Source organism: Psittacula echo (assembly GCF_963264785.1).
Source record: "Psittacula echo genome assembly, chromosome: 9".
Lineage (NCBI taxonomy): Eukaryota > Metazoa > Chordata > Aves > Psittaciformes > Psittacidae > Psittacula > Psittacula echo.
In genome coordinates, this window is record NC_137745.1 from 23774725 (window position 1) to 23795480 (window position 20756).

Genomic DNA, 20756 nt, shown 5'->3' on the forward strand with positions numbered 1-20756 from the left:
AAGAGAATAGAGAACAGAAGGGAAGAGACTAGAAGAGACTAAGAGAATAGAGGACACCAGAAGAGAGTACGGGAGAATGGAATAGAAGAAAATGCAAAAGGACAGAGGAGAAGGGAGTATAAGAGAACAGAGATTAGAAAAGACTAAGAGAATATGAAAGAATCTAAGAAAACAGAACCGGAAGGGAAGAGACTGTAAGAAAATGGAAGAGACTAAGAGAACATAGGAGAATAGAAAGGAGTACAAGAGACAGGAAGGGAAGAGAGAAAGACGGGAAGGGAAGGGACCAGAAGAGAATGTTAAGAGAAGACAAAACAAGAATGTGCTCCTGGCCTGATAACATCTTTATTTTCTCAGGACAACTATTTAATTGCATTAAAAGCAGGAATCGTTAAATATATATGGTCTTGTCTGTCACGGAGCTTCAAACCTTTGCAGCAGTCAGCAAGCTGTGAGAGGCAGCTGCACCAAGGGAATCCTTTCTCTGAGGCAAGCAGCTGAGCAGTGATCTGTTAGAGCCACCCGTCAATGCTCGCTGTGCAGGGACACTAATGCCATGAACGCGATAAGCTTTGGCAGGAGCCACCCAACAGGAGGGGGTGCTGCTGTGTGCACAGAAGGCAGAGGCAAATCCCCAAAGCGCTTGCTGGGGGTGCACTAAGTAGCAATTACAGGAGTTTGCCATTCCCATCCCCAGCGGCCTTACCTCTTCCTCCCATGCCACTTTGCCACGCTTCAGGGCAGCACCCGAGGACCTTGCCCCTGTACGGCTGGGTTCATCGGCACACTGCGTGCTGGGCAGCAGGCATCACCCGCAGGGCTCTGGGATCACCAGGGTGCGGCAAACGCAGCAGTAGAGAGGGGTCCCTTGGAAATGTGCTGTCTGCCTGCAGGCACCGCTCTGTTATGGTATCTTCTTGAAATCGGGGGCTAAACACGCATCTCTGTCCCTGCGAGAGGTGCCCGGGGCTGCCGGGAAAGCCAATCTGTGGCACAGGCTCTGTGTGTTCTGGTCTGTAAGCCCCCCAGCAGCTACGGTACAGTGGAAGTCTTGTCACTGAACAATGTTGAGCAGATAATACCCTTCAGTGAACTAGAAACCCGCACTAATGCTGCATGCCTGGCAGGCTAGGAAAGGTAGAAACATTTGGGCTTACGCCCATGGAAGCTGTGGCTCGTCCTGCTGTGGTTCAAGTGTCATTGCTCTTATAGGTAAATGGAAAAGCAGCCTCGGGCCTCCTGCTGGGCTCAGGGCTCCATCGGCGGCACCAGAGGAGCTTTGCTTTCAAGAGGTGACACTTGCTATGCTGAGAAGTGACCAGTTCCGATCGGTTGAAAGAAAAGTGAATTTCCCCAGAGCTGGGTGTTGCTCGCATCGGTACTGGTACTTGGGGTAGCAAACAGTGAATGTGAACCACATGCTGAGCAGCCCTCAGCATTTCCAATCAGCCAGTTTCCCCTCCCTGGCTGCATTAAAGTATGTTCCCCCAGATGACTTTAACCTCATGTCAGCAAAGCACTTCAGCTCAAGGTACCAAAGACAAGCTTCAGCAAGGGCACAATCCCACCAGACACACCAAAGAGCGTGAGGACGAGAAGCCCTTCCATAAGGAAGAAGGATAATTGTGGCTTTGGGGGTTTAAAGAGACCCTCAGCAGCTGTAGGGAAACGCCTGCAGTCACTGGGGTTCTAATCCTAGGATCACAGAACGGTTTTGGTTGGAAGGAACCTTTAAAGGTCATCCAGTCCAACCTCCCCTGCAATGAGCAGGGACATCCTCGACTAGATCGGGGTGCTCAGAACCACATCCAGCCTGGCCCTGAAAGTCTCCAGGGACGGTGCATCCACCACCTCTCGGGGCAACCTGTGTCAGTGCTTTACCACCCTCACTACAGAAAAATACCGGGGCTGACCTGCACTTCCTGGTCCTCCCTCCCTCCAGCCCTTGCCTGCTCCTCAGCAGTGCAGCTCCTCTGCTGCAGAGCTGGGATCCCTCTCAGGAAAATCAACTCTTAGCCCTGAAACTGCCCCCCGAGTCTCTGCCCACACAAGCAGATCAGGATGGCAAAGCTTTGTCCATCTGTGTACATCACCTAGACAGAAGCCATCATAAACAAGGACAACACGCTGCGAGCACTGCGGTGCACTCCCAGGGGCTTGGGAAGACTGCACGGGTACTAATTCAACAAAGACAATACCAAGAGCTGTAAACTCTGCTGGTAGTACCCAAATGTCAAGAGGAAACCGGGGACCTGCATTGTTACAACATCCAACAGGACGGTTAGAAACATAGTGGTCATTCCCCAAAGAGCTGCTGCAAAACAGCCTGCAAGCCAATCAATTGCTCTTTAGGCAAAAAGCAATGCAACGATCTCAAATCAGGAAAGCAAATCAAGCTGAGAATTCCTGTGACAATGTCTTCCATTACATGAATGTAATTGACTGGAAGGGAAAAAACTTCTTGAATTAAGCACGTAAACAAGTTGAACAAAATCATTTCTTCCTCGTTCAAGCAGAGGAGGTGGTTTTGCTCTCATTTACTGGCCCCAGGTACTTCTATATGAGGATCTAGATCTGTCCAGCTGTTAGAGTGTCACTCTGCATTTATGGCAATGTAGGAGGAAACAAAGTCCTGCATCCAGATCTTGGGCCCCAACTCAGGAGGGATGCGGAGCTGCTCAAGTGAGCCAGAGGAAACCATGGCCATGCTGCGAGGGCTGGAGCAGCTCTGCTCTGGAGCCAGGCTGAGAGAGCTGGGCTGGGGCAGCCTGGAGAAGAGAAGGCTCCTGAAGGGGAGACCTTAGAGCAGCTCCAGCACCTAAAGGGGCTGCAGGAAACCTGGAAAGGGGCTTTGGACAAGGGCCTGAAGGGACAGGCCAAGGGGGAATGGCTTTAACCTGCCAGAGGGGAGACTGAGATGAGCTCTCAGGCAGAAGCTCTTCCCTGTGAGGGTGCTGAGGCGCTGGCACAGGGTGCCCAGACAAGCTGTGGCTGCCCCATCCCTGGCAGTGTTCAAGGTGGACACAGGGGCTTGGAGCAACCTGCTCTAGCGTGAGGTGTCCCTGCCCGCCCGTGGCAGGGGTTGGAACTGGATGAGCTTCAAGGTCCCTTCCAACATGAACCATTCCATGATTCTACAAAATGCAGAAATGGGGAGGATAACTACAGGCAAATTACAGACCAATTGGTGAAAGCAGAGGGCAGATGGATTTCCTCTCTTGGCAAGGTCAGAGGAGCACGTGCTACCATCACCAGACATACCTCCACTCTCCGCTGGTGCTTCCCATTAGCAGAAACCTTTCTTTTCCTTTTGGTCTTGCCGCTGAAAGAAAGAGGTTAAAAAAATCTTCTGGAGCTCTTGAAAGGGTCTGTGCTGGCACACACGATGTCCACACGAGCGCACGCTGCTCTGAAACAAAAGGGTTTATATTTACCGAAGAACAAAAAGTGGGGTTTTCTTCAGCTCAGGAAACCTCTGACGTGAGTCCGCAGCATCCACACCGATGAGGCTGACAGGCTGGTGTGCAGCCTAAAAAGCACGCCCGATCGGTGTGCAGGTCGTGCGTAAAACTCGTTCAAAACAGACACCCTCCTATATAGCATCATACAAGCAGGGTACTGCGGCAGCTGTCCCTTTAATAAACGGCTTGGTTTACAAACCTATCTATCCTTACGTCACCTTTACGTTCCTCCTCCTTGTGCATAACGAACATAAATTGGTAAGAAGTTAAGCTTTGATTTTGGAATTTTAATAAAGCTGAAGACACCCAAAGGATTGCACAGCAAAGTGACATTTCAAATGGGTAATGCAGGAAAGAGACGTTCATGGTTGAGCGGTGGGAAGGCAAAAACCCAAACCAAGGTTAAGAGTGTTTTTATCTCGCTGCCATGGAAAAGGTGGCACCTTCAAAGGTCACCCAGGCTGTCTCATGAAATTTTGTAGCATCCCATGTAGCTGTTCCCCCTGTTTCACACCACAACCAAAACCGCAGACGGAGGCAACGGGCACAAAATGAAACACAGGACAGGAAAGTCCATTTAAACATTAAGAGAAAATGTTTACCCGCAAGGTGATCACTGGAACAGGCTGCTCAAAGAACTTGTAGAGATCTCCTTGGAGATGTTCAAAACCAGAGGGCACGAGGCACCAGAGTCTGAGCAAGGGGTAGGAGTAAACATCAAGAAGTCCCTTCCAACCTCAGCCACTCAGTGAACAAGGCAGGATGATGGCCTTGGGCTGTCAGTCAGAAGTCCCTCACAGCATCAGCCTCTGTTTGGGAAACACAGTCGCACCTACCACAGGCAAACATCTCCCACAGCTTTTCTCTGGGGCTCTCCTCACGCGTCTCTTCTGGCCTTAAACGCCTACAGTGACCCTCCCATCCCTCTTCCGTGCTGGACCCAAACAGCTACTGCAGTGTTCCACATAAACACGCTTCCCTGCCCTCCTCCACCGCAGCACCTCACAACTGCCAGACGGCATCTGAGGGGCTTATCAGCGTGTGGTGCAGAGACACTGGATGCAGTCCCACCTTACTCACTGATTACACCCGTAACAACGGTTAGACCATGGCTGGGTAAGGAAAGAGCAACTGATGTCACCCGCCCGCACTTGTCCCACAAGTATGGTACCTCACGCTGTCCCACACAACAGCTAGACTGGAGAGGCACGGCTCTGACAGACGGACCACTCGTTGGACAAGGAATGGGCTGGTTGGTCCCACTCGGGTCCTCTCCTCCGCACGGCCTTCCTGGCCAGCTGGGCTGCAGCACTTCCTCTGCCTGATGCCACTGGGTGCCTCCTGGGACAGGGACACCTGGGACCTGTCTGCATCCTGCTCTCTTTCACTCACCACGCCAGTGCCTGCATGCTCTCACCACTGAGCTCCAGCCAGCAGCTTCTCTCCAATCACAGCTCACAAAGCCAGAAGAACACCCATCCTCCTGTTTTATGAGCAGTCAACTGCCAGTAGCATCACTGCAATCAAGTGTTTCAGCTGGACAGGTACTAAGAGTGAACAGGCGGTGAGACAATTCCCCACCAGCTGTGTTGCACGCTGATCATCAACACCAATTATATAGCCCACCCCTGAGCCCTTCAGGGCCTAGAGCTTTCTCTTATCCCCTCTATTTCTGTCAATGCAGGGTACAAGAAGCGAGGCCTTCTGCCACCTGTGCGAGATACCAAGGCCTCGGTTCACTTGCCAGCCTGAAGCCTCTGCTCAAACGGGAGCGCAGGCTGCAGCCCTGCCACTGGCCCCATTGTGGCCATCTCCAGCTCCATCCCTGCCCCGGGCACCCAACCCATCTTAAGAGGCCACTTCGGTCCAGCAGCCTCCGTCTCAGCAGGGTTGGGGAGACTTTCTTCAGCCTAGAGAGAGGCTACACTCTGTGCCAAGGTGCTTGGGGCGCCCACCTCCCTGCCCAGAGCTCTGCAAGCACAACTCAATCCAGCAGTCAGCGGGAGGGCCCTGCACAGGATGGTCTAATCCCAGGTATCACATCTTCCAGCTGAGGTTTCAGCACAGCTGCTGAGCACCACTGCTAGCCACCAAACACACCAGTTTAGGAAGTGCTGAGTGATGAGATGCTAGACCTCAGTGGAAAGTTCTGCCACCATTTATTTAGCCAGCAGATCGACACTGAAGACCAAAGGGGGATAAAATCTCCTACGCAGGAGGAGGAGGTGCCAGAGAAACCCTTAAGTACCAGCGAGCTGTTGGTGCTGGGCACCAGCCCTGTACATGTAGCCTGTGCCCATCCTGCAGCCCCACAGGCTGGCCCTGCTCCTCCTGGCCAGGATGCACGGCTGCACAGCCCCCACATGTCCTGCCTCTGCTGACACCCGCTGCTCATTCTGTGGCCCTAAACCTACGGCTAATACCACTTGGGGTTCATTCTCTCTTGCTCTCTGTGCACTGCTGCTCAGGGTCCTGCTGGGGCTGCAGGGAGGCAGAGGAGCATCAGGTACCTGGCTTCTGCGTGGCAGCGCAGTCCCTGCGATGCAGACATCCATGCGGCAGGTCATCATCTCTTTCAGTTTCTGTCCTTACTCCAGGGTATTCTCTGAGCACTTTACCTGGAAGATCACAGCACATTATTTCCTAACAGGAGCTGCGAACCAGAAGCTAAATCCATTCTAACATGGGAAACAAGTGACTCAAAAAACTTCCCTTTTTCGACCGAATGAACCCTTGCATTCACTCCCAGGGTCTTTTGAAGCAGTTCCGTGGTTAGGGTGATGACATTACTGCTTTCAAGGGCTGCAGTGACAGATGAGCCCGAAAGAACACAAGTTTCAAGAAAAGAACAAAGTGCTGTGCCTTAGGTCACTGTATTTGAGAGCTGTGAACAACAGCAGCAAGGTCAGAGCAGGCACTTTCCAGATTTCTTCGTGCTGTTTGGAAACAGAGAGGAAAAGCCTCTCACCTAAGTGCTGTGCCCCTCACCTACAGCTCTCCTGCCCCAGAGGCAGTGTGTCTGCTCACTCCTCCTGGCTGTGCTTCCCTCCTAGGTCAGCTCGCTGCCGAGGCCCTGGCCAGCGGTGCCCATGGTTACATTAACAGCCCTGTGAAGTACTGCCCTGCCCAAGTCTAGTCTCATCTCTGTGCAGCACACGTATTACATCTTTGCTGACAGCTACCCATCCCTTCGAGAGGGAAAACCAGGGCTGTTGCCACAGATGTGGCAGGTCTGAAGGCAGCTGATGCAGAAAATGCCATGCCCTTACCATGCTTCCCACCCCGTTTCCTTCTTCTTCTCCCTCTGCTCAGTTCAGGTCCCTTCCCTCACTCACCACAGCTCCTGTGCTGTTCTTAATCGTTTCATCCGCCACAGTCACCCTTCACCCTTCCGGTACCTGCTCACTTCTGAGCTCCCCACACAAGGAAGGAAGAGGATTTTACATGTAAGGGGTCTGGTGCATCTGCTTTTTCATGGCATCCTGCTGGGAAAACCACCATGGCTGCCACCACGGTGCTACTGTGGCACCCACGGTGCCTTCAGCCTCTGCCTTGCTTCTCTTCCTCCAGGCTCTCTTAAGGATCTGCAAGAAGCCTGATACCTGGTGAGCTGCTGGAGGAAACAAACCCACCCTGGCCTTCCATGGAGGGGGACGGCTACTGCCCAGGTCTCCCCAGTCTATGACGGGGGGAAAGCAGGATGTACGCCACAGTGCTGCTGACCTTGTCCACTGAGCCCCAGACTGTTCCTGGGCCTCCAGCAGCAGCAAGATGCTGTTTTACAGCCATCTCCATCCTTTTCTCACAGCTGCACGTTGCTGCCTAGCTCCTCTGATGCTGCAGCCACTTTATCTACCCCACCCTAAAGCATTTCCAGCAGCCGCAGGATATGCTAGCTTATCAAACTGCACCTCTGTAAAGACATTTTGTGCTCAGCCATACCCCATCTGTGCTACATGGCCTGCTTTAAAACTCCCTGCTCATTTCCTCCCTCCTCCCACCAGTCTCTGATCTGCCTGGAGCGCTTCTGAGCCCCGATGCTGGGAACTGCATTTGGGCCACATCTCCAGCCCCAAGGGTGGTGCCAGCCACAGCCCTTTCATGCAGCAGAGCACCACCAGCCCGGTTTGCCTGCCTTGTACTTGAGCACAGAGGCTGCCGCTGGCATTGCAGAGCAAGGCTGATGAAAGCAATCTGGGCATCAGCCACGCCAGCAAAGACATCTGCCTGACGCACCTAATGAGCATAACAATGTGGCAGCTTCAGCCTTTGATGTAAGCTATTTCCCTACTGCTACTTACTGTAGTTCAGAGAGGTTTTCCTCAGGTGACAGCCAACGGCTTCCTTCCAGGGTGCAGGCAGCGAGCAGCAAGCCACTGTTGGGAAACCCAGAGCTGAGCACACAAGAACTGAAGCGAGCTCTGTGCAGGAGTCACGTTAGTGCCTGTCAGTGCCTAAGACGCTTACATAGCCCCCAGCAACTGAGTTATTTGGGTCTTTATCGGTCAGTGAAGTCTGATTTTGCAGCAAGTGCTCTCACCAGCTGACCACAAGGAGGTTTCATTTGCTTGCAGAGGCAAATAACTGCTTAACCAGGCTTGTTCAGTCATGGTGCTCCTTCCTAAATCTCAGAAAGCTGTAGGGTGTCACCATTTCAGTCTCCTGGTGGAATGGCAAAAAAACAGACTTCAAATTCAAAGGTTAAATTCCTTCCAAAGTGCATTTAGATGCAAGCAGAAATTCAGTGATGTATACACAGAATCACCAGTTCAGAGAACTGTTCCTTCTGCAGGCCACACACAGCCACTGTGCGCAGGATGGGGTCCGAGAAAAGCTGGTTTTTATCAGCCCGTGAACTCACACTCTTCACATAACCAATTCCTTGCAGAACAGCCTGCAGCCAGTGTGACGCAGGCTCAGTAGCTACTACATACATCTGACGGACCTCGCAGGGTGGCAGAATGCCTGCCCTGAGCAGGAGCCATCTCATGCAGCCCTTAATGGCAAGTTCCTTGTTTTGCACTGGTGGTCCCTCTTTCAGGTGCGTCTGTCTGCTTTACATCCACAGAATCGAACTCTCTCCTGGAATGCATGGGCTTAAAATCACGTTAATGCTTGCACCCCCCACTGCCCTCACAAGGAGTGGACAGCTACATGCCTCACTCACCCACTTAGGGTTTCAAGCATGCCTTTGGGATGCAGGAACTCAGATGCATCTCTCTTCCTCAGCTCTGAGCAGGAGCTCCAGGTTCACAAGGCAGCCCAAAGGCTCAGAAACCTACTCAGAGCAGAGCACGAGCATGGCCACCAAGTGAGATCTGCTATGCCCCTCCAGGCCTTCACACCACTCCTCTTGTCTCCCAAGCCAGCAGACCTGGTAGAAGAGCTTTTGCTCCTGGGTTGCGCTGGGCTTTAGGTTAGGTTGCTGCAATCCCTGCTGTCCTGGTTTAGCAGTAGCAGTCATTTTTTCTACTGGTGCAGTGCTGTGTTTTGACTTTCGACCTGGGAATAATACTGATAAAGCCGATGTTTTCAGTTGCTGGTCAGAATGTTTACCCTGACCAAGGACTTTGTGAGTCTCATGCTCTGCCAGGGAGGAGGAGAAGCCAGGAGGAAGCAGGGACAGGACACCTGACCCAAACTAGCCAAAGAGGTATTCCATACCATAGCACGTCATGCCCAGGATGTAGAATGGAGAGTTCCCGGAAGGGCTGGATCATGGCAGGGTGGGGGTGAGGTACCGGTTGGTGAGCGGTTGTATTCTCTTCCCTTGTTATTTCCTTTATCATTATTACTATTAGTGGTAGCAGCAGTGATTTGTGTTATACCTTAGTTATTGAACTGTTCTTATCTCAACCTGTGGGAGCTGCATTCTTTTGATTCTCCTCCCCGTCCCTCCAGGAGCGGAGGGAAGAAAGGTGGGGGGGGGAAGTGGACTGCGTGGTTCTGATTTACGGCCTGGGCTTAAACCACGACAGTTCTTTTTGGCGCCCAACGTGGGGCAGGAAGGGTTGAGATAACAACAGATCTGACCGAGGCACAATGCTGATTTATGGGCTCTCAAAGTTGTTCTTTTTGATGTCACAGTTTCTGTATGTTGTAGCTTGCTTGGAGCCGGTATTTGCTGTGTTAGTGTTTATCAAGTGTGGGACTTGGGCTAAGGTTCTTGTTTCACTGTACTTTATGGTAATGGCTTGTAATACGGGCGGGCTCCGGCAGCAGGGCGGGATGGACGTGGCCGTGGACTTGTACCTGCCCGTCCCGCTGCTCTTCACCGTCCTGGCCCTCATCCTCGCGTCCGTCTTTGTGAGGCTGCGGGGAGCTGAGGGGGAGCGGCCCCGGGAGACGGCGGCGGCCAAAGCGGCCCGGGAGAGCGGCCCCGGGGACCAAGCGGCGGCGGGAGCGGGGCCGGAGGCTGGGAAGGAGGCGGCTGCCGAGGAGGGGAAGGAGGCGGCTGCCGAGCAGCAGGAGGAGGCGGCGGAGGAGCCGAGCCCCACGGCCGAGCCCAGCCCCGCGGCGGCCGAGAGCATCCCCCAGCAGCCGCCCACCGAGCCCCGTGAGCCTGAGCCGCAGGAGGATGCAGGAGACCCTGCAGCACTTCCCAGCAAGGCAGAGGAGGAAGATCTGGACTCAGAAAAAGGGAAGCTGGTGGTGAGAGAGCCTTCAAGCACAGTAGCTACAGCCCCAGTGACAAGTACAGTAGCATCATTTGAGAGTTCTGAAGGTTTTGAACGGCCTTTGGGTATCCTTGGAACCTGCCTGCTGATTGTGATGGGGATCACCATGTTGGCACACACACAGAGTGTGTTTTACCCACGGCCATTTTGTCTGATCCCAAGAGTTAAGCAGAGTCAGGTTTGGGTCTTGTCTGGGTTTAGACAATACAGGGGGACCGAGAGGTTTTCTCCAAGGCTGGACAGTCATGAGTGTCACAGTGTGTGGGACAGTATGGGCGAGTATCTAATCCACTGGGCCCCTCCAGTGCTTTGGAAGCGTCGGAGATGGAAGGCAGCTGTGTGGAGTCCCCGATGACAAGTTGCAGAGACTGCTGCAGGGGAGGGTGAATTATTTTGAGCCTGATGGGCCCATGACACTTCAGGCCATCAGGGCAGAGATGCAACATAGAGATGGACTCATGATCGAGGGGTGGACTTTGCAATGGGCCTCTCCTGCTCTGAAAGACTGTTACAAGTGATGGTATATTGAAAATGTGGGATCTGAGCATGACGTGAATGGTATGGAATAAGGGGTGGATACTGTCCTGGTTTAGCAGTAGCAGTCATTTTTTCTACTGGTGCAGTGCTGTGTTTTGACTTTCGACCTGGGAATAATACTGATAAAGCCGATGTTTTCAGTTGCTGGTCAGAATGTTTACCCTGACCAAGGACTTTGTGAGTCTCATGCTCTGCCAGGGAGGAGGAGAAGCCAGGAGGAAGCAGGGACAGGACACCTGACCCAAACTAGCCAAAGAGGTATTCCATACCATAGCACGTCATGCCCAGGATGTAGAATGGAGAGTTCCCGGAAGGGCTGGATCATGGCAGGGTGGGGGTGAGGTACCGGTTGGTGAGCGGTTGTATTCTCTTCCCTTGTTATTTCCTTTATCATTATTACTATTAGTGGTAGCAGTAGTGATTTGTGTTATACCTTAGTTATTGAACTGTTCTTATCTCAACCTGTGGGAGCTGCATTCTTTTGATTCTCCTCCCCGTCCCTCCAGGAGCGGAGGGAAGAAAGGTGGGGGGGGGAAGTGGACTGCGTGGTTCTGATTTACGGCCTGGGCTTAAACCACGACACCTGCCGAGCTCATAACCAAGCTAAGGGTAATCTTACCTCATTTGCACAGCCTGGCTTAAGGAATCCCATTGTCACGGGATGCCCTCACTGTCTATAGGGGTTCTTCTCACTGCTATTCCACCCCTCCATTCAAGATGCCACTATTTAATCAAGACTGTCTGCCGTGTCCTATTGCAAGTGTACTTGGAGATATTTACACCTAAACTGAGTAAATATAAACAAAGCTTGACACAGGCTGCATCCCAGTTAGAGGCTGACTGAGAAGGCCAGCTTCGGAGACTCAAATTCACATTTGTGATGAGCAAAGTAAGTAGTTACTTAAATACCTTGTTTTCTATGGCATATGCATCTATCAGGAGGTCGGAGGAAAGTCTTACCATGTCTTTTCCTATTTCAGGTCTCCTAACACCACACAACTTCTGCACAACAGGACAAGGAATGTGTCCAGCAACTGCAGTATCACAAGTCTGGAGCTTTACCACCATGTCCGTCTCTTTGAACTTGCTCTGTGTAACATCATTTTCTTTTTTGGAGCTCCATTTAATGCCCTTGCCCTCTGGGTGTTCTTCTGCAAGATAAAGAAGTGGACAGAAACAAGGGTGTATGTAATCACCTTAGTCTTTGCAGACTGCTTTGTCATCTGCACCTTGCCTTTCATGGCTTATTTGCTCTGGAATAAGTCAGCCCGAGATGAACTCGGCCAGTTTACAGAGACAACGTATTTCATCACCATGTTAGTGAGTATCTACGTAATTACATTTATCTCCATTGACCGATACATTGCCATAAAACACCACTTGAAAGCCAGGGCCTTCAGGTCTCCATCAAAGGCAGCCCTTCTCTGTGGGTTTCTGAGATAATCGGTGCCATTGCACAGATCTGGCAGACCCAATCCACCCTCTGCTTCCAGAAGGGTACCGCCGTGCCTGCTGCTCTGAGCCTGCTCTCCATGTGCTTCATTTTTATTCTTCCGTTAGCAATCTTGACTTTTTGCTCCACAGAAGCGATCGGGAGCCTCAAAAGATGCCTGAACACCAATTCACCAGAGGAGACATCAATCCAGAAAGCTGCTCACATTATTTGTGCAAATCTGATTGTATTTCTAGTATGTTTTCTGCCAGCCTTCTTTGGGTTACTTGCCAGGTTCGTAATGGAGAGCATTGGAGCTACCTGTTTCACGCTCCACGTTATGAAGAACATCTCCTCCATGACAAGCTGTGGTGCCACATCTATCAGCTGCCTGGATAGTGTCTGCTACTACTTTGTGACCAAGCAGTTCCATGAAGCCCTTCTACCGCCCAAAACCAGCAGTGAAAAAGCAGATCAAATCCACCCCTTGCAGACACACACTTGCTAATGGAAAGCACGGGGTGGAAGCAGGGAGGCAAGAGGGATGAAAAACAGCAAACCCTTCCCCCCCAAAAAAAAAAAACATCTCTGCAACATCAGGATAAGACACATCCTCAGTGTTATTGGGATAACTGTTGCTCTTTCTCTCTGGAGAGATCACAGAGTCATAGAATAGTTTGGGTTGGAAAGGACCTTCAAAGCTCATGTAGCCCACCATCCCAGCCAGCAGATCAAGTCACGACACAAACAAGGTGTTGCACAGTGTAGGTGTTAAGAGCCACCACTGCTGCTGAAGTTTGAGCCAAAGGAAATGGGACCTTCTCCAGTACTTGCAATCATCGTAGGTACAGGCGTACCTGCTAAAAAGGGGCAACCCTCTCCAAAAGGCCTGGTATTAACGTGAATTTTGTCCTTCTGCCCCCAGTGACTTGACTCCAGCTTTGACTATGGTCTTAGATCACTGGATCACAGCTTCAAGAGGGAGAGCCATGTTGGATGGAGAATAGATGCTAAAGGCCACTGTCTCCACCATGCACTTATTTGTACATAACATGCAACTAAACAAAGGAAACTGAGCACCCATACAGCAATACACAAATCCACTTGAGGTACTGCTATATAGATGGTCACTTAAAACCAAGAAAAAACCCATGTACTACAATGCCAAACCTAATACATTTGTGCTGCTCACACCAAACCATACACTGGCAGTTTCCTGACTGTCCCAGGAGATGACAGTCCTGTTTGGAAACATCCTGAAGGCCTAAGCACCCTTTGATTTGCCTATCCCACAGCGCCCTTAGTCATCCTCCTTGTAGTATGCGTGGGTAAACGCCTTCCCAAATCTTCGCTCGCGAAGCCAAGCCATCAGTCAATCAATCAATGTAATTTCAAAGCTTGCAGCTATTACCAGGACACAGCTATTGCTGTGCATGGAGGAAAGACACTGGCCTGAGACTATTGCCCCATTCCTGCCCTTTAACACTCCTATCAGCTTGTGCCAACACCCTGGCGGTTTGTGAGACTAAAATCATTGTGGGTATAAATAAAGCCGTTACTGCATGGAAAAACAGAGCCCCGCAAAGCATTCTAGACCCCAGAAGAGAACTTTTTCCTTGTGCCTATCAGGTATAAATCTGTCAAGATCTGATCTTCCTCCCTGGATCCCGGACCACGCACCAATGTCAATGGCTGGCTTTCCAACTGCAAATCTCCTCCGTAATACCTGCGCTTGCTGACTACGCACCGGGTATCCTCCAGCCCCACAGGGAAGTGACAACAGAGCAGCTCAAAACAGTTAAGCCACAAATGGAAATCCTGGGGCACTAGAAGGAAGTGCCCCATACAGTCAGCACGGGAAACATTACAGAGTTGTTGAAATAAATGCGATAGCTGTATCTCCTTTGGCTCCACGGTCCCTGACTCTGAGTGTCTTCCAACTTGTAAATACCTAAAATATTCTTCCAGGGAATGCAAATCCATATTCTGCTCCTTTAAACCTACAGACAACTAACTGTCTTGGTGACACCTTACAAACGGCTCCCTAAAAGTGTCCTGTCACCTTCTAGTGTCTGCAGACCACACACCGAAACCACTGTCTAGGCACCAGCCAAACAACATATGAAACAATCATCCCCATCACAGAAAACACTCCTCATCCCAACAGCAGATCTAACTGCTTTGTGTCAACGCCTTGGCACAGGACCCAGCACGAGGGAAGCTCCGCAGAAAAACGGATGAAACCGTTCAGGTCGTTCAGTTGATCATTTACGTCCCAGTTTGCTTTGACGCGTTATTTAATGCTCTGACATTAATGGTCTTTCACTGCAAGCAGAGCGCACGTGACCAACTTCATCACAGCACACGCTGCTCGGTCCTCCTTCTGTCTTCTAAAGTCTCTTTTCAAAGAGAGCAAAAGAAACCAGACACAAATTGTGCCTGAACTTAAAAATCATCCATTGCTTAAGGAGGTGCGTGAGTGTTGTCACCCTTGTAGCTGTCAGCAAATACACTGCTATTAACTATCCTTGGAGACCAAGGGGCTTAGGGTCCCTGTTAGCCCATTCTCCGTTACGGTGTGCTGTCAATGCTCGTGACAGGCATCACTTACGTGTGCAGGCAAGAGGTGTTCAGCAAGGAAGATGTCTTCTGCTTTCAGAAATAGCGCACAGGGCCTTCAGAAACGCTCTTTCCTGTAGGATCCCCTTCTGGGCTTCTGCATCTCACCGGTTACAACGAATGCCTGTTCCAAACAGATCATCATGAAAACGTTCGCTACTTTGAAGAGAGATGAAGGTTGAGCCATATCAACCTGTTCTCCTACTGTTAACCCAGAAAGCAAACTACTTACTTCTTCTGCAACCCCTGTCACTGTTCACGGTTTCTGCGTGTTGACATGGGGCACCTTGTCCAATTCCCAGGGAGCTCCAATGAAGTTGTCTCCTCTGAAATACAAAACAGCAACGCGTTTGTGACTGTGGCCTCCTCGATAGGCCTCGTAGAATGGCAAATAAAAACTGCTGTTGAGATACCATTTGCTACTGGTTTATAGCCACAGCATTTCAGAGCAATTTCTTCTTCCCCAAGCGCAGGCTTTTCCAATCCAGGAAGGATCACAGACAAGGCACTCTATCAAATAAACTAAACAGCTTCCATGGTTTCAGCCCAGCCAGCAGCTAAGCACCACACAGCCGCCCGTTTACTCCCTGGCGATGCCCAAACCGCTGCAAACGTGCTAGAACATTTGTAGTTGGCATTCCTACACGTAGCCAAGCTTGCTGCATACAGAGCTGTATGGAGTGAGCGTTTGTCTCTTGCAGAAAGCAAACTGAGGCCTCCCACTGTTCGTGTTCTACGTTAAAAACATTAAGTGTTTCTTTTTCTCATTGTAAAATAGAAATTTCCTGACTTCACAACCCCAGTCATCACGAAGGAATGGTTTTTGTGGTTTGCACTGACTGCTAGGAAAAAAAAGGGAAGCATTTTTAGCGAGTGGGAATAAAGCTATTTCACAGGATTATAGCTGTAAATAAACATTCATTCAGTAAATGGAACAGCACCTTTGCCACAACAAACCATGGAACCTGGCCCACAACAAACCAGCAGCCATCACACAGCACTGCAATAGCAAACCATGAGGACAGCGAGGCTCCGATCCACACATCTTTCTGATTTCCCTGCACACTAGCCTCGCTCACAACAGGAGGGAGCAGCAGCCACAGTCCATCAGAGCTCCAACAAGCAGGGCTGGACCACTGCATTCTCCCGACGTTTCAGCAAGATAGAATCTCTCTGTCCCTTGAAAGGAAAAAATGCTGGCAGCGGCTTAAACTTTAAATGAGAAAATTGATGCTGCAGTAAATCTTAGGCTGTGGGGAGCAGGGGGGACACAAATAAGATGCAAAACTAACATGCGAGGAAAGCAATCCACAGTCTTGCTTCTATGTGAGCAGCCATCAGATTCAGCAGTTTTGGCCCTTCCAAGCAGGAAAGGCAGGGGCTGCCATGAGGTGTTATTTCACGGTGTTGATGCTGTGGGAGCATGGAGAGGGCTATAGTACAGAGAGCCCTGCAAGGCAGACAAGGCCAAGATCTTCCCCGACAGGAAAAGGAGGCAGGAAGCCCATCCAACCTGTCTATCAGCAAACCGTACCAGGAGCACAGGAAAACCTCACGAGAAGGCCTTTCTCCGACTGAGAAACAACCTCAAGCAGGACATCAGGCAGAGCTTACGAGGGAAGGAAACATGACTCTACAAAACACAGTCAAGTCTTAGAGATCAAGAAGTATAAAGATCAAACAGGTCTCAGCAAATTCTTCCCTTAGACATGAAAAGCTACCTACAAATCACAAGCAAAGTGAGATCACCTAGTACTGCCGCTGCTAAAACCAGCAAACTTGTCCAGCTATGCCCTGAGAACCACCCTATTGCTTTGTCACAGCTTTCAGTAAGGATGAAGAACCCAAAAAGTCCAGAAGTTTAAAGGAATCGGCACATGAAATCTCACACCAGCAACAAGGCTTTTAAATAAGCCAGACAAAATAGGGTCAGGGGGCAAAGACCACCAAACAGAGCCCCTGCTCTTCGCACGGGTGCTGGTTCCCAGTAGTGCCCCCACACTACCCTGATGGAGAGCTGCCAGCAAGGACGTGAGAAAACAGCACACGTCACCTGCACCGCGCCACACGGTGACAGCGCTCACAGGGCTGAGACAGACTCAGAACTGCCGGGGCAAGGGAAAACACCAAGGGAGCATCACTGGTCCAAGGCAGAGGTGACAAAACCTGCACCTGGATGGAAGAAAGGAGCCATAAGGAGCCGAGGTGGAGAAAAGAGAAGCGTGAGGATCCTGACCCAGTGGTGTCCAGGAACCAGACAGAGACCCAAGAGCCACACCAGGAGACGCGCAAGGTCTCTGCAGGTAACGCTTCATCGTAGCTTTGCCTACCGGTAGCTGCTGTTGAGCTGCTCTGACATATCCTGGTGAACCCCATGATCACAACCAGCTCTTTTGCGCCTGGTAACATGATTTGTCCCTCCCTTGAAGCCTCCCCAGGCTCACGGGAGACACAGCTGCTCTTGCCTGGTGACCGCAGCACCAAGCTGCAGATGGGAAGCATCATACCAAAGAGATGTTAGGAGTTGAGCTCCCGTCAGGCTTGATTTTGCCTGCTCATGCTTAATACTGCTAGGGATTGCCTTGTTACAGACAATAGGAACGTGTGGACAACATCTGAGGATGACGCAAAGTGAAGCGTTTTCTCTGCGCTGGTGAAACTATCACGACCCAGGAGCTGGGTGACTTTGAAAACTACAGTACTGACAAGGACCATGACATGAAAACGACAGTGGCTGGGGATCAACGAGCTGGGCGTACTAAGTCACTCACTAATTTATAAGCTTCCACCAACAAGCAGCCTAAGAAAGGCAACAATCAGTCCCTGCAAACGCAAGAGAAGCATTTAAACCAAGCTCTATACTGAGTATGCTCTAATAACAAGGCATTAATCTCAAAGGCTGGTTTGTCATGCACAGACAGACAATGCAGAAACACTTCTGAAGCTGCTTTAAGACAACCTGGAAAGTGGGAAGGGCAAATGCGCTTGCCCAAGACGGCAGTTCAGGGTACTGCAACCACAGAGCAGTCACAACGTTGGCAGGTACAGTGGCACAGTGCCACGTGTTCTCAGCATTGCTGGTGGAACGGAAATATGGAACAGGAGAGAATTACTGTGAGTCAGACTGGAAACCTGTTCTAACAATCACAGAACTGTCTGGAAACCACAGCACTCACCGCTCTGTGAACGGGACTGTGGGCCCATTCAGGTGGCAGTCCCCACACCGACTCCAGCAGGAGCAGTGGTCTACAAGGCAGAGAGAAGACCTCAGGATGCTTTAAACCCCCCAGCAGCTCCCCTCCAAGAAATGCGCACAGCCTCTTGGCCAAGGAAGGTCAATGGGCATTGCCCAGCGGGGTATCAGGCACTGGAAAGGAATTGAAACAAAAACCCCCAGACCATTGCCAGAGGAACTTGCAAGGCAGGTGTCCAAAGCGGGGGAAACCAGGAGAGCAGCAGCAGCAACTGAAATCCTCGCTGACAGTCTCAGCAAAGGCTGTGATGAGCTGGGTGGGGTCCCCCAGGGCACAACACAGCAAGGTCTATTGGCAGAGCAAAAGGAGGGCAAGGAGCCCTGCCCCTGCCGCAGACCTCACTCATTCCCTGGAGAGAGAAGTTCGCTCTCCACGAAATCTTTTAGCCCCTTAAAGCTACAGGGAACAGGCTCATTTCCAACCTAACTGCAAGTTTAGATCAGAGCAAAGGAACAGGGAATTCCTCGGCTACTTTCTAAACGGCTATTTCCATCTGCACCCCTTTCCCTACCAATACAGGCACAGGGTGAATTAAGGACCTCCGGGCAACCCCCCCCCGGGGCTTTACTCCCCCCAGTACCGAGCACCGGGCGCTGGGAAGCTTCCCGCGCCGGGCGGCCAGAGCGCGGGAGACGCCCCTCAGCGCCCGCCCAAGGGACGCGCGGCCGGGCTCGCTCGCCTCCCCGATAACCCCGGACCCCCGCTGGGCTCGGATCTCACCGGCTGCCGCCGCTGCCGGGACCCGGACCCTGCCCGCCGCCATGCTGCTCCCGGCCGCTGCGCAGGCGACACCGAAACGGCGCGCGGAGGGACCGGAGCCGGCGCGCGAACACCGGGCTGCGGCCACGACCACCCCGCGTGCCCGCGCGCGCGCCCGCCCGCACCCCAACCCGGCGCCGCGGCGGCCATTGCTCACCGGGAGCCACCGGCCACCACGTGACACCGGCCACTTCCGGGGGCAGCGGCGGGGACCAAGGCAGCACCACGGCTCATGCGCGGAGCCCGCGCTGCAGTACCCAACTCTGGACACAGGACGGCAGCAGCGAGCGGCGCCCGGCGCCCCCCGGCGTCGTACTGCAGGCAGTGGGGGTCGGCGGGGTGCAACGGCTCCGGGTGCCGCTCGCCGCTGTCGTCATGGGTGGAAATCTCGGTACTGATGGGGGGGGGGGGGCGCGCTATGACAGCGGGCACCGCCCGCTGCTCCCATTCTCTGTCGGAAATAAAGCATTGCAGTGGGTGGGGATGGGGCAGGAGCGGTGGGGATTGGGGGAGAGCGGCTGGCGGCCGCTTTCCGGTGCTACCGTGCGTTCAAAACGCGGCACGGCAGGCGCGGAAGCACAAATACGGCGCCGGCAAACGATCGGTGCTGCCATCACGTGGCCAATATCCGGTACGGCACGCGGGGCAAAAAGGCGGCTGCGCTTGCGGCGTTGAACCAATCAGAGCGGCGGCAGGGCCGGGCTACGAGTGATTGACAGGCGCCTCGGCCAATGGGGACAGCAGGGGACACACGGCAAACACAGCGGCAGAGGGGCCGCGCTACGAGTGACTGACAGGGACCGCAGCCAAAAGCCCCTGCAGAAAGCTATTGCCAATCGGGAAGGGAGAGGGGGCACGCTACGAGTGATTGACAAAGACCTCAGCCGATGGCTTCAAAAGGGCTGGGAACGGAAAAACAGCTTAAAAACAGCAAAAAAAAGTTGAAAATTGGTTAGAAATGGGCAGAGAGAGGTTAGAAGCAGCCAAAGAAGGCTTGAAACCGGTAACAAATGGGCAAAAATATTAGAAAAATGGCCACAAATTATTTCGAAATAGAAAAACAAGATTTAAATGGGTTACAATTGAGCAAAAAAGGGTTCCAAGTAGCCCAAAACAGTTAGGAAATAGCTAAGAAAAGCTTAAAACAGGCTAGAAATAGCCCAAAGCTGTCCAAAAACAGCCAAAAAAGACTTAAAATGGGTTAGAAATGGGGAAAAATGGGATAGACAGAAGGAAAAATGGGTAGAAATAGCCAAATAAGGTTTAAAACAGGCAAGAAATGGGCAAAACCGGAATAGAAATGGCCAAACTGGTTTAAAAATAGCCAAAAAAGACTTACAATGGGTTCGAAACGGGCAAAAATGGGTTAAAACAAGGTAGGAAAAGGGAAAATGGGTTAGAGATGGCAAGAAACTGGTAGAGACCTGGACAAAAATGGTTGGGAAATGGCCAAAATGGCTTAAAAAGAGTTCAAATTGGGCAAAAAGGCTCTAGAAATAGCTCCAACCAGTTTAGAAATCATAGAATCATAGAATAGTCAGGGTTGGAAAGGATCTAAAGATCATCTAGTTCCAACCCCCCTGCCATGGGCAGGGACACCTCACACTAGAAAAGCTTAAAACAGGCTACAAATAGCCATAAACTGTTCAGAAATACCAAAAAATCACTTACAATGGGTTAGAAATGGGGAAAAATGGATTAGAAATAGCCAAATGAGGTTTAAAAGAGGTAAGAAATGGGCAAAAATGGAATAGGAATGGCCAAAAATGGTTTTAGAAATAGCCAAAAAAGACTTACAATGGGTTAGAAATGGGGAAAAATGGGTTAAAACAAGACAGGAAAGGGCAAAAATGGGTTAGAAATGGGAAAAAATGGGTTAAACCAAGTTAAAAAAGGGAAAAAATGGGTTAGAAATGAGGAAAAATGGGTTAAACCAAGTTAGGTAAGGTGAAAAATGGGTTAAAAATGGCAAGAAACGGCTATGAACTGGACAAAAATGGTTGGGAAAGGGCCAAAA

General features: G+C 51.3%; 2 protein-coding genes across 2 annotated transcripts; one reads left to right on the forward strand and one right to left on the reverse strand.

Moving 5' to 3' along the window:
- Positions 1 to 5587: 5587 nt before the first annotated feature.
- Positions 5588 to 12798, forward strand: LOC308224884 (G-protein coupled receptor 35-like; the record flags this gene model as incomplete). The annotated part of the gene is given in 3 exon segments (XM_080625186.1): positions 5588 to 5740; positions 11573 to 12110; positions 12113 to 12798. Coding segments are annotated over 3 exon segments (1194 nt in total). The 3' UTR covers positions 12616 to 12798.
- Positions 12799 to 17501: 4703 nt separating this feature from the next.
- Positions 17502 to 19116, reverse strand: LOC308224885 (uncharacterized protein; the record flags this gene model as incomplete). The annotated part of the gene is made up of 5 exons (XM_080625187.1): positions 17502 to 17549; positions 17716 to 17803; positions 17903 to 17972; positions 18701 to 18929; positions 18997 to 19116. The coding sequence occupies 5 exons, from the start codon at positions 19114 to 19116 to the stop codon at positions 17502 to 17504; spliced, it is 555 nt and encodes a 184-aa protein (XP_080481313.1).
- Between the last annotated feature and the right edge of the window lie 1640 nt (positions 19117 to 20756).